General features: G+C 49.4%; 1 protein-coding gene and 1 pseudogene across 1 annotated transcript; one reads left to right on the top strand and one right to left on the bottom strand.

The window, feature by feature from the left end:
• Positions 1 to 770: 770 nt before the first annotated feature.
• On the bottom strand, positions 771 to 889 carry LOC112471936 (annotated as a pseudogene).
• Positions 890 to 6,162: 5,273 nt separating this feature from the next.
• CAPNS1 (calpain small subunit 1) lies at positions 6,163 to 12,233 on the top strand. The gene is made up of 10 exons (XM_006905943.2): positions 6,163 to 6,209; positions 7,161 to 7,194; positions 7,481 to 7,570; positions 7,740 to 7,797; positions 7,897 to 7,961; positions 9,350 to 9,418; positions 9,524 to 9,602; positions 9,733 to 9,849; positions 11,454 to 11,512; positions 11,685 to 12,233. The coding sequence occupies exons 1-10, from the start codon at positions 6,175 to 6,177 to the stop codon at positions 11,709 to 11,711; spliced, it is 633 nt and encodes a 210-aa protein (XP_006906005.2). The 5' UTR covers positions 6,163 to 6,174; the 3' UTR covers positions 11,712 to 12,233.
• The last annotated feature ends 797 nt before the right edge of the window (positions 12,234 to 13,030 follow it).

Below are 13,030 nucleotides of genomic sequence, written 5' to 3'. Positions count from 1 at the left end.
TACACACAGCCTATTGGTTCTTTCTCTGGAGAATCTTGACTAATATACTATTGAAAGGAAGGAAGTAAAGGGACAGTAATCCGGATTAGTCATCATATAACAATTTGGTATCAACCACCCTTGGGTTAGACCTGGCTCTGCCATGCCCTCAGGCAAATGACTCCACCTCTCTGAACCTTCACTTCCTCTCATGTTAGTTCCTTTTTCAGAGGGTTGTGAGAGGCCTGGCAAGACATACCTGTAAAGCAGTTAGTTATCCAAGCCTAGTCCCATCAAGCCCTGGGGAGGCATTAGCTAGGGTAGTTACGGCTAACCTGAGTTTAGTAATTAATAGCATTGTAACATTAACATCATTCAGGCAGCAAATTGTGAATATTAAAAACATGAGCTACAAAGCCAACCTTCCTTGGTCTGAATCTTGACTCTAGCATTTACTAGCTGTGTGATCTTGGACAAGTAATTCCATCTCTCTGGTTTCCTCGTGGGCATGATAATAACAATGTCTACCTGTATCAGTCAGAACAGACTAGGTTACAAATGAGCCCTAGATCTTAGTGGACTAACACCTCAAAATTTATTTCTTGCTCATACAAGAAATAAACATGTCCTCCACGCCATGGCTGTGATCCAGCTAGCTTCACGTGGCACCTCTGTGCTTGCATAGCTCCCAAGATTGCCTAGGTAGGGGATGAGAACATGGAGGGCTTTTAAATACTACTACTGGGAAGTGACACTCCCAACATTTCCACTCACATTTTTTTTTTTTTAAATGCCTACAGCACCTGGTAATCCTAGGTGATCTCGCATCCAAGTACTAAGTAGGCCCGACCCTGCTTAGCTTCCGAGATCAGACGAGATCGGGCTCATTCTGGGTGGCAGGGCTGTAGACTTCCACTCACATTTTATTTCTCAAAGCAAGTCACATAACCATGCCTGAGTTCAAAGGAGTCTGGAAGATGGTAGAAGACTTTGGTAATGCTTGCTGTACTATCTCATCTCACTGATTGTGCTGAAAATTCAATGAGAAAGTCCTTTAACAAATTTCATTCCTTCAACAAATATTTGTGTACCTAAGATGTGCTGGGTACTGTTCTAGGAACTGGGTACGTAGTAGTGAACAAGACATACAGAAACGATTGCCCTTGAGGAGCTCATATTCTAGTGGGGAAGAGAGACAAGAAACTAGGTAGAAAGTAAACTATTCAGTATTTTAGCAGGTGATAAATGCTAAGAGTAGTTTAGGGGTGGGATAGGGAATGTGGGGGTTAAATTAGAGATCTGAGAGGACCTCCCTGAGGTCATTAGATGTATAGACTTGAAGCACTAAGGGGTGAGGCACTGAGGTGGGGCTAGAGAGGGCCTTGGTAATGGAATAGTGGCCCTCAAGTGTGCGGGAGAGGAGCTGTTTTGCCATTGCTACACTTGCAGAGCCTCCACCTCTGTGCCTTCTCCACATTCAGTTAGGAACATCCAGGTCAAGCTGCAAGTAGAGCTTCTTTTCACTTTCTTGAGATGAGGGCAGAGAGGTAACAGGACAGAGCACTAGGGACTTGGTGCTGGTGGTGACGCTGACTCTTATCTGGAATGAAGTACAGTCTAGGAAGGCCTCTGAGCCCAGAGGGCCCTGACCTGACTGAGGTTTCACAGGCTCCCTCTGGTTGCATGAGAGCTGACTATGCGGGCTGGTTGGAGCAGGAGACCAGGGAGGAGTGCCTGTGAGGTCCAGGAGGGAGAGGGATGAAAGCTGGGGGGTGGGTGGTAAGGCAGTGGAGGTAGAGAAGAGTTTAGATTCTGTAGGTAGGTTAAAGAAGTATGCTAATAGGTTGGAGTGGGGGTGAAAGAGAGGTCAAGGACAACCCTGGGGTGTTCTGTCTGTCACTGGAAGAAGAGAATTGCCATTAACCTAGATGGGGAAAGTGGGGAGGGAGCTCATTTGGGAGGAAGGTCAGGAGCTCAGTTTAGGATCTGTGAAGCTTGAGGCACTGCTAAGATCCCTATATGGATGGTGAGTAGGATGCAGGATGTAGGAGCCTGGAGATATCTGGGCTGAAGAGAGAAATTTGGGTGTTAATAGCCTAGAGATGGAATTTAAGCCATACATATAAGGGAGATCCCTGGGGACTGTGGACCAGTACAGGTCTGTGGCCTGTTAGGAACTGGGCCGCACAGCAGGAGATGAGCAATGGGTGTGTAAGTGAAGCTTTCTCTGTATTTGCAGCGGCTCCCCAGCGCTAGCGTTACAGCCTCAGCTCCATCTCAGATCATCAGGCATTATATTCCCATAGGAGCACTGGCTCCTGGTGCCAAAAAGGTTGGGGACTGCTGCCCTATGGCATGAGTGGGTTAGAGAAGTGGACCAAGGCCTAAGACTTGGAGTTGGCCACGGTTAAGAGGACAGGGAGACAGACCTGGATGATAATGATTATAATTGGCAGTGTGATGAGAAAGTACAAGTTATAAGTATGTAACTGAAAGCCACCCCTACTCAGATGGGGGTAGAGACAGGGAAGGCTTCCCAGAAAAGGTGACATCTGAGCTGACACTCAAAGCCTGAGTAGCTACAAAACCAGGCAAAAAAGGGGGAAAGTTTGTTCCAGGTAGAGGGCACAGCCCATGTGAAGGCCTGGCAGCGAGAGCCCTGGAAAGGGCAGAGAACAGAAGCTGCTCAATCTGGCGGGGACGGGTATGGTGAGAAGGGAATCCAGATTAGCCATCACCAAGTTTGGGCATCAGCGGAGCCCAGGTTCAGACCTGGTCCTGACACCCTCTGTGACCTCTGGCAAGTGACTCTGCCTTCAGAGCCTCCATTTTCTCTCCTGTTAGTTCTTGCCCCATAGACAAGGCTTATATAGCAGTTCCATGGCCTGGCCCCAGCAAGCCCAGGAAGCATTAGCTGTGACTGTGGCTTTGTCTATTTTGATCTTGTTATTTGAGCTATTTTCATATTAATTGTATTATTGAAGAATCAATGTATTAGGGTAGTGGCTAAGAGTACAAGCTAAGAAGCGTAATCTCAAAGTCAGTTTACTTATTTGTAAAATGGAGATAATAAGCAGCATCTATCCCATAAGACTATTATGAGGACACATGAGCTGATATATGTAAAGTGTTTAGGAAAGTGCTTGGCAGTTATTTTTATCAGTATTATCTAAAGATGAGCAAGAGTCAACTACCTGAGGAATCCAGGGGGCCTCCAGAAGGGAACAGCATGGGTAGAGACACAGGATAATAGCTACTATTTACTAAGCTTTAATCACTTAATTATGATAGGGACCTAGTGTAGAGGTCATGGTAACCCTTGTTCCCATTTTACAGATTAGAAGATGGTGGCTCAGAGACTTCAAGTAATTATTGTGAGATCCCAGTTATTAAGGGGCAGATCCGGGATTCAAACTCAAGCCTAACCAGCCTCCGAGGGAGAAAGGCTAAGGGCCAGAAAGACGTATTACCTGGAAGCTAGACTTAGCCCCTTCTGAGGAGCCCTGAAAAGGTACTAGGTGACAACTGGATAGAGGTTGGAACCAGAGAGCAAGGGAAAAGCCTGCAAAAGAGGCCTGAATGGCAATTTTCCCTTTCAGTTTCTGCATTCCCCACCCACCACCTGACCTCGTGAACTACTGGCCTCAGAAACCACGCCTTGGCCTGTGGACTCTTCCTGAGTCTGGGCCCCTCTTTAGAGACTGAGGTGACACTCTAGGCCTGTCCAGGAAAAATTATTCTGGTGACCTTGACTCAGCGGGTAAAGGAATACGGGCGGAGGAGGCACAAGGCGGCTTTCGTAGGTAGCGGTCCTAGCTGCAGTTTGACCGCCATCCTGGCTGCTGCAAGAACCGAGAAATCTAGTCTAGCCTTAGTCCCTGCTAGATTGCGGGGTTTTGTCCCTGGACTGTGAGCCAAGAAAAGTCGGGGTCTTCAGATGCTGTCTGTCTTGACAAGGCCAGGATAGGGGCCGAGTGCGAAGAGCCCCGTTTCGAGCAGAATGAAAACCGCATCCGTAGCCTGGTAGAGGATGGGTTCGGGGCGAAAATTCACACTATAACCTGCGGGGTCACCTTGGAATTCTTGTCCTCGGGTGTCTTCACTGGGACTGGAGGTGTAGGGAGGACCTCAACCCTACGAAGTCAGGGCGGGGCTACAGCCCCCGGCGCCGGAAGCATGCTGGCCTAAACCCTGACTGCTGCCGCATCCGGTTAGCAAGAAGGGGCCTGCGTGCGCACGCCCTATATTAGAGACGGCTCTAGGACCGCGCAGACTCCGCCTGGGCAGCCCCGCAAAGCCCAACCCGGTCAAAGCCCTCTGAGTCACGGGCCCCGCCCTACCAAGCCGGACGCAGCCAGAGGCCCGGCAGCAGCGTAGACTACAGGACCGGCGGACGTGTGAGAGAGGTGGTGAGAGCCCGGACTAGACTCCCCCTATACTCCATAATCCTGGCCCTTACGCTCTCAGATCCAATGAGACCCTAAAGTCCCGGCTTCAGGGGTCTCCTAGGCTCATAATCTTAGATTGTCTGGGCCCCGTTATCCCGCCCCGGAGACTCCTCCTCCCTCCGTCTCAGGATCTAAAATACGAGCCCATGGATATGAGAGGTACCCTGTAAATTCCGCCTGGGTGGGGCCTCCAGAAGCACGTTCCTAGGTCCATGCTTCTAATTCTAATGGGGAACCCCGTTATCCTGGCCCCGGGGCTTACACGCACGATCTTAGACCGGATCCCACCGACCCAGCGTGAACCCTGTAATATCGCTGTTGGGAGTACCTAAACCTTCAAGTTCACGTTCTGAATTGCCAAAACCCTGTCCCGGGGTCCTCCAGGCCAAGGGTCTGATCCGCGCCCCTGACCCGCCCAAGACCCAAGGTCCAGTTCTTGGGCTCTGGGGCTCAGATTCGAGTGCCTAGACAGGTCCAGGATGCCTAACACCAACTTGGGGCTCCCGAGAACCCCACCAGACCTGGATCCCTACCCTTAATCATGCCTATGTGTAGACTCAATCCAGGGTCCCTCAAGTCTGAAGAGGACCCTTTGTATCCGTAAGGGGTTTCAATCTGATCCTTCGTCCCTATCGCACCCACCCGAGAACTGCCCTCTCCCAGACCCCATCCCGAATGGACTCTTCAAGTTCCAGCCGGAGAATAGGTCCCCGCCCGGAGGCCTCATATTACTCCCCCCCGTCCAGCTGTCAGAAATGCGTATATTTGTGGAGAGGGGGCGGGCTCGGGGTGAAGAGGCCACCTGACCCCTTTCTCCTCCTTAGGAATCTTGGGTCGCAGCCATGTTCCTGGTTAACTCGTTCTTGAAGGGCGTTCCTAGTAAGAGCTGAAACAGTGGACACTAATATATTGAAAACTTAATTAATAAAAAGGGCAATGCAATAAACAGTTACATACTGTGGACGAAAAAGGGATGACATACTAAACTCAACAAGGTTGGGGAGGTCAGCATGGCAGGCCCTACAAACTTAGAGACCGAAAAGAACTACATAGGATGGTCTGGACATAAATATTCCTAACTAAAAGCAGATCATGGCGGGTAGTCATGTCTTAGGCCTATAGCTTTCTCGACAAAGGTCAGTCTTTACCTTAGTGAGCCTGTCAATTGTCTTTTTGCATCTAAGGAAACATATCTTTGAAATGTCAGAGTAATCTCCTTTTCCAGACCCCTCAGGGCACACCCACCAACCATACCAGAGCACAGGTCCATAGAACCCCTGTTGTTCCCCAAATATCATCTCTATGTATTGTAAATGTTAATTTAACTATCCTTTACCAACTAGTGAATTAAAAGAAGTATGTCTCTCCATTTTACTTTTTATCCAATCCCAGAGACTTCCCTGCTTTGCTTTCTCCCACCCCCTTCATCTATTACCGATAGACTTCATGTACCCCTTCTTATGTCTCCTCCTTTTATTCTAAAGTATGAAATAAGTTGCAAACTGCCATTCTCTGGAACATTTTCTCAATCAATTGAGATTTTGCTTTCTGGAAATTGTCATCAGTTTAGCTCAAATACATTCATATAAATTCTCTGAGGATGTGGACATTTCTTGCATGAACAATACTAAGTATGTGGAACGCATTTACACATTCAGGATTCTGATGTGATTTCAATCTTAGTATTTAAATACCTTTTCACTTCAGTTAAACTCTTTAAAAAATATATGGTGGCGGTGGAACTGCCATGCGCATCCTGGGCGGGGTCATTAGCGCCATCAGGTAGGGCGGGGCCTGAGGGGGCGGGGCTTGGAGGAGGAGGTCCAGCAAGAATAGAATGGGGTAAACTTGACATTGACCTGGAGCCTTAAATTAGGCTAGGCCCGGCCTGGCTGGGAGGCGGGCTTTGAGGGGGTGGGCCCTAATGAGGCTGACGGCAGTTCGGGGGGGCGGGGCTCGACTGGGAAGTAACCTGACTGTTGGGGAGCCGCTATCTGACTGATGGGTTCCGGCGGGGCTTTGGGAGGTGGGGCTTACTGGGGCTGGACACAGCCTGCGTCCGCTAACCTGGAAACGAGCGTTAAGTGGGCGGAGCCAGTGAGGCCGGGTGTCACTTCATGGGGCAAGGCTTGCCTTACGGGCAAGGCGTCGCCGACCTAGGTGGGTCAATGAGAAGGTACACCCTGAAGAGGCTGAGGCCCACTGGGATAGGAGTAGTGTTCTTCAAGGGGCTCGGCCTGGCCAGGAACTGGCTGGATTAAAATAGAAAAATGTCCTGGTGGAGGTAGGGCACGTTGTCTAATTTCCCTAATTAGGGGCCTAATTAGTCTTGGCCACTGAGCAGTGATTCCTCGAAGGGGCGAGAACTAATGGAGCTGGGGTGGGATGAAGACACAAACATTAGGAAGCCCTAGTGATGGAGTAAGTCCCTAGACCAATGGGACCTGAGGAGAGTGGGGCCCAGGGAAGCTGGGGCAGAACTTTTATGAAGTAAGCCCTGGAAGGGGCTGGGTCTATTGAGGAGTCTGCCATTGATAGCAGTGAAGCCTACTGTGGGGCAGTCCTGTGAGTTTCCTCGTAACCAGGGCAGGAAAGATAGGGACAGGTGAGGACAAAGACAGATAAGGCAGGTGGAGAGGGGCAGGCTGGGGTTTGGGGTGGTTGGGGTACTGGGATTGGCGCTGCCCTTTGGAGGTCCCGACCCCTGGCACTAATTCCCTTGTTTCCCTGCAGCGAGGCAGCTGCGCAGTACAACCCAGAGCCCCCGGTAAGCTGCCCTTCACAACCGGAGACCTCTCTTCTCACTCCGAGGCCTTTTTCAGCAGCCCCACCCCCTTTGGAAAAGCCCTACTTCCTCTCCCTCTTATGAAATCTTTTTCATTGAGTCTCTCCCTTGTCATGTCCTCAAACTTAGCTATTACCCACTCCCTATTCAACCACCACCTCTCATTCCTGTAATCACTCAGTCTCCCATCCCACTCTGACTTTCCCACGTAGGGCTGTACTGGCCAGAGTACTCCTTCCCCTACCTGATCTTAGATCTCCTTCTGCAGCCCCCACGCACTCATTATTCCAATATCGAGGCCAATGAGAGTGAGGAGGTCCGGCAGTTCCGGAGGCTCTTTACCCAGCTGGCTGGAGATGTAAGTAACCTGGAGTCCCCAGACCTGTCCTAACCCTTCCATGCCTTCCCTTGGGTGGCCCTTGCATATACACACTCAACCATGGCAATCCCAAAGTTCCCATCCTCCTTCATGACATGCCCAGACCCCTTCCAGTCACCCCTGATCCACTCCTAACTTCTCCCTGCAGGACATGGAGGTCAGCGCCACAGAACTCATGAACATTCTCAACAAGGTCGTGACCCGGCGTGAGTGATGACAGGGTCAACACATAAGGAAGGTTTAAAGTCATGGCAGCTGGGGTAGCTGTGACCTCTGGCCTCTGACTGTCAACCTATCCCCCACAGACCCTGACCTGAAGACTGATGGTTTTGGCATTGACACATGTCGCAGCATGGTGGCTGTGATGGATGTATCCTTGAGGGCAGTCTGAAGGAGGCCTCGGGTGAAGAGGGAATTTTCTGAGAGCATGAGTGAGAGCCAGGATGTAGCTTTCATACCCATATATATGGACAGGCATACAGTAGAACATATCACTCACCAATGGACATGTGGCAATAATAATAGCTCTCATAGCTGGCACTTAAATTTATTTCATAGCCACCCTGTTAGACATAGACAATTATTATATTCCATTTTGTGGGTAAAGAAACTGAGACTCAGAGAGAGGCAATCATTTGTCTGAACTTAAATAAGTGAAAAGATAGGAATTTGGACTTAGGTCTTTGAGACTTGAGAACCCAAGCTTATAACTGCCCTAGGTGTGCACACATGCATGTATACATGCATATGTGTACAAGGGTACACCTATATACATGAAGATATGTGAAGACATATGAACAGGAACACATATGTCTTTGCACATGGGCCAGTTATTAGCTGATCTTGGATACATGCACACTCAGCACGTAGGGCAGTGCAGACATATACATATATTCACATCACATGATCACATACATTTGTGGCATAGGTTTAAACAATTCTGGCTTAGCAAGGTTACTGAGCCTCTCTGTGCTTCAGTTTACCTGAAGTTTGCCTGAAGTTTGCCTGGGGTGAACGATAATGGTGATGCTGAATTAGAGCTACATGCAAAAGGCTTAGCACAATGCGTAACACATAGTAAATGGTCTGTACGTGTTAGCTGTTACTGTGATCTTACGCAGATAGATTTTTCAGCTCTGAATTTGTTTCTGTTTTTGTGACTGGGGAATAATACTGGTGGGGCTGGTGTATTGAGGATTTAGTGAGAAAAATGATGTTCCTGAGAAGCTTAGCACTGTCTGATGTGTACTATGTAATCTGGTAAGTCTTGGTCATTGTTGTTATTGAGTGAGGATATATCACGTGCCAGCCCCTGAGCCTAAGGGCCTTATGCCCATATCTCATTACTCTTTGATCACAAACCCAGCATTTACCCACTACTGTCACCTCATTTCCTCAGAGCCTTTGTTTTTTTTTACATGTCCTAACATTTAGGAAACTGAATTACTATCTAGAATTTAAGAATTTTATAAATGAAGAATTAGCAACTATTTTCAGGTGAGGAATTTGTAGTTTGGAAAAGTTCATTATACTTCCACATGGCTGTGTTTAAACAGATTCCTTACCATTTAGAAATATAAAGTAAAATATATATGGATACAATAAGAAATAAAGCCACACCCAAGGTGACATGACTAGGCTGAGATGGGAGCTGGAGTTTTCGCCCAGGTTACCCTGATTGGCTGCTATCATTGTCAGGTACACAGGGTGTGCGATGAACGCATTTGGGCACAACTATTCTTAACACCCTTCCTCCAGAGTGACACCACAGGCAAGCTGGGTTTCGAGGAATTCAAGTATTTGTGGAACAACATCAAAAAGTGGCAGGTGTGTGGTGACCTCTGAAACTCCTAGCATGAAGACTCCCAAGCCATGGAGATGCTGTGTCCCCAGATGCTCATTCGTTGAACCCCAACCTCCCTGTTCCCACAGGCCATATACAAACAGTTTGACGTTGACTGTTCAGGGACCATTGGTAGTAGTGAACTTCCAGGGGCCTTTGAGGCAGCAGGTATGGCTGGTGGGGCTGAGGTTCGGATTGGTGAGGCAGCCCCCACTGAGCTGGTCTGAGCCTACACTCTGGGGCTGGGAGTGAGTTGGGCAGTGTGGCCCCCACACCTGAGAGACTAAACCATTGTTAGGGTTCCATCTAAATGAGCATCTCTACAACATGATCATCCGACGCTACGCAGATGAGGAAGGGAACATGGATTTTGACAACTTCATCAGCTGCCTGGTCAGGCTGGATGCCATGTTCCGTAAGTGTCATCACAACTTTCTTCCCAAGTGGAGATTTTATTTGTTCAACCTCCATTGGCCAAGGTCTTTGAACCTAATCTTGAGGCGGGCATTGTTAGGGGCACAGCAGTGACCGAAACAGCCTCAGATCCTGCCCTTGTGTCACTCACAGTCTAATGGAGGAGAGGCAGATCGTCAGAAAATGACAGCTCAGAGTGGTTACTGCTGGGATAGGGGATGTTCAGGGCAGAGTGATGGGGGCAGAGGGGAAGCTCAGGGCATAGCAAGTTTAGATTTGTAATTGGGGAAGCTGCAACGGCTTCAAACTTAAGAGACACCTGATGCAGCCTGGAAGAAGGCACATGTGAGTTGAGACCTGTGGGGTGAGGAGTGACCCCATTGAGAGAGTGGGGAAGAGTGTTGCAGTGGAAACAGCCTGTGCAAAGGCCTAGAAAGGAAAGAGAGGTGGTGCTTTTGTTTTTTGTAGGACTCAGTTCAGAGTGCTGAAGAGGGGGTGGGATGGGAGACAAAGCTGTGAGGAGGAGTCGGGAGGGGCTGGATCATGAAGGCTCTCTTGAACACGAATGCACTGAATCCTGCCCTCACAGATGGGAATTTTTGTCCTCATTTTATGGAAGAGGAACCTAGGGTTCAAAGGAGGCATAATTGCTTACTCACAGCCACTCAGTGAGGAAGTTGCAGAGCCAAAATTTGAACTCAGACCTGTCTGAGAGAGTTGACTGAAAGGAAGTAGGAGCATCGGGCATGGTCAGGGCTGTGAATGCCAATTTCGGGTGCTCGGACACTGTTGGGGGCATTGGAAAGCCACAGCAGATTCTAGGCAGGGGAAGGACAGGATCAGGTTGGGCTTTAGGAAGAACTCCCAAGAGTCCAGGGAGGACAGTGCATTAAGAGCATGGGTAGAGGAAAAGGGACAGGCATATCAGGGATGTGAAGGGAAGATGGGAGTGGACAATAGGGCAGATGATGCCAAAAGTCACATGAGAAGGCCCGAGAAGTAGCCATTGGCCTTATCAGCAAGAGTCAGTAGTTACTGCAGTGAGTGCAGTGTCTGGACAGCAGGTGTGTGGCCACCTGAGGGTGGTAACTGAGCAGTACACAAGAGGAAGCAAAGGCATTGTGGGCACCTGTTTGCTTAGGTTTGGCTATGGGTGAGGAACATGGAGTTTCAGGGCATGAGTGGGAACCACGCCAGACTGTAGCTCAGGAAGTGGAGCTTGGAGAGCCTCCTTCTGATAGTCTGTTTAAGCTGGAACTGGGGGGCTTAGGAGTTGGTAGGAGGCTGGGACTTCGGCAGAGAGTGATGTGGGGCACACAGATCGGTTATATGGAGGCTATTATTGAGGTGAGTAACGGCCTGGATTTCAATCCCAATTTCCTCACTTTCTCACTGTATGACCTGGAGCACATCACTTCTCTGTGCTTAACTTTCAAATAACATTTATCTCACAGAATTTGATTAAATGAGTTAACGCACGGAAAGCACTTTATGCAGTGCTTGGCCAGATAAGGTATTCAATACTAGTCATTATATCATCATCCCATATATTTGTATATTTGTATCCTAAAAGCCAATCACCTCAACCCTTCCCTTCTCCTGTAGGTGCCTTCAAATCTCTTGATAGAGATGGCACTGGACAAATTCAGGTGAACATCCAGGAGGTAAGAACTCTCATCCTGGGATGTGGGCTCCTAGCAGGAGACCCTTCCCCTCCGCTGTGAATTGGGCTCCCTTCCTCCTATTTCCCCAACAATCCCCGGGTGAGGGCAGAGAAAGGGCGTCTGCTGTTCCCAGGGTCCCTGCTCCTTAATCTCTGTGCTTTCCTCTCCCCAGTGGCTGCAGCTGACTATGTACTCCTGAATGGGAACACCAGACCTCTCCCCTCATCACCTTGCTGTAGGAGTCACCTTGGGCTCTTTGGTCACTCCCAGGGCCAATCCTGTCTGCAGTCATGTCTTCATGGGTCCTGTTGATTCATCAGCCTTTCTGTTCTTCCAATCATTGACACCTAGCTTCTCAGTCAACAGCCAGGGCCCAACATGTCCTAATATGTCATGCCCCAAGTTACCCCTAGCTCTAAGACACTCTAACACACCCTTGCCCCATGGGTCACCCCACCCTCCGGCACACCCATCTCACACCCTCTCGATAACCCTTCTAATGCATCTGTGCCAAGCCCAACACTCACCTTGCTTCCAATCCCCAAGGGCCATTCTCTAAGTTCTGGGAGGATCACTCTGGTCCCTATGCACCCTGGCACACCTGTTCACAGTTAACACCCAGGCAGCCAAACTCCTGGCTATAACAGGCCCACACACCCCAGTGCCTTTGTATTCTGCTCCCAGGAGGAAATAAATGCACCCCAGTTGCTGCTGTCTCTGAGATTTGCCTCCTGTTATGAGAGTTGAGGGGTGGCTCAGGCTCTGTCTGGAGCAGACAGAGTTCTGGGTCCTGGGTGTGGGTGGTGGTGGTTTTGACCATCTTCATGTCTAACCCTAAGGCTGGATCTGCATGTCTCATAGTCCTTTTCTTGTCTTTTTTCTCATACTGGATCCCAGTTGAGCTGTAGCCTCATTCTTGCTGAAATGCCTAACAGGTCCTATGGAAACTGAGGCTGGGACCCAGAGGTCTGGGCCATCTCTGTTCCTGCTGCAAGAACAGGTCTGGTGGGAGGTGTCAGTGTCGTCCCTGGTTCTGTCCCCCAAGGCCATGTTTGCCCCACTCTCATCTTCTGTGCTTGAATTTGTCCTCACTTGCCTCTTTTGTCACAACCATTACTTAGCATCTTCCTTCCCGCACTTGGGCTTCTGTAGGGAGAGAGGCTGCTATCCCAGGATACAGAGCCCCTGTCCCACTCAAGTACACCACCCCTGATCCCCAAGCCTTGAGGGGCATCCCAGGGGTGCCATTTGGGGTCTCCAACCACTCTGGGAGGGCTGAGAGGCAGTGACATCCTAGGAAATAGCCCTGGTCCAGCATGAGGGACTCAAGGCTGGGGCAATGGGCTGTTCATAGGACTGAGATCACTTGCTAGTGGAAGGACGGGCTGAGGGGCACATACACAAAGGCCAGAGCTGGGCTGGGTTCCTCAAGAAGCTAGCCCATTTATTGATGTTGATCAAGTCCCTCAGGTCCTGCAGGCTTCTTGGTCTCACTTTTTGTGGGGGAAGGAAGCCCAG

This window comes from Pteropus alecto, unplaced genomic scaffold, assembly GCF_000325575.1.
Source record: "Pteropus alecto unplaced genomic scaffold, ASM32557v1 scaffold281, whole genome shotgun sequence".
Taxonomy (NCBI): domain Eukaryota; kingdom Metazoa; phylum Chordata; class Mammalia; order Chiroptera; family Pteropodidae; genus Pteropus; species Pteropus alecto.
Note: the sequence above shows the minus strand (reverse complement) of the source record. Positions and strands in the feature narration are given on the sequence as shown.

What these genes read in the sequence shown, in the direction of transcription:
- CAPNS1 (XM_006905943.2), top strand. Translation starts at nt 6,175, where the DNA reads ATGCGCATCCTGGGCGGGGTCATTAGCGCCATCAG. An exon ending in CAACAAGGTCGTGACCCGGC is followed by an intron (nt 7,798 to 7,896) that starts GTGAGTGATGAC and finishes TATCCCCCACAG; the next exon opens with ACCCTGACCTGAAGACTGAT. An exon ending in CAGGCTGGATGCCATGTTCC is followed by an intron (nt 9,850 to 11,453) that starts GTAAGTGTCATC and finishes CTTCTCCTGTAG; the next exon opens with GTGCCTTCAAATCTCTTGAT.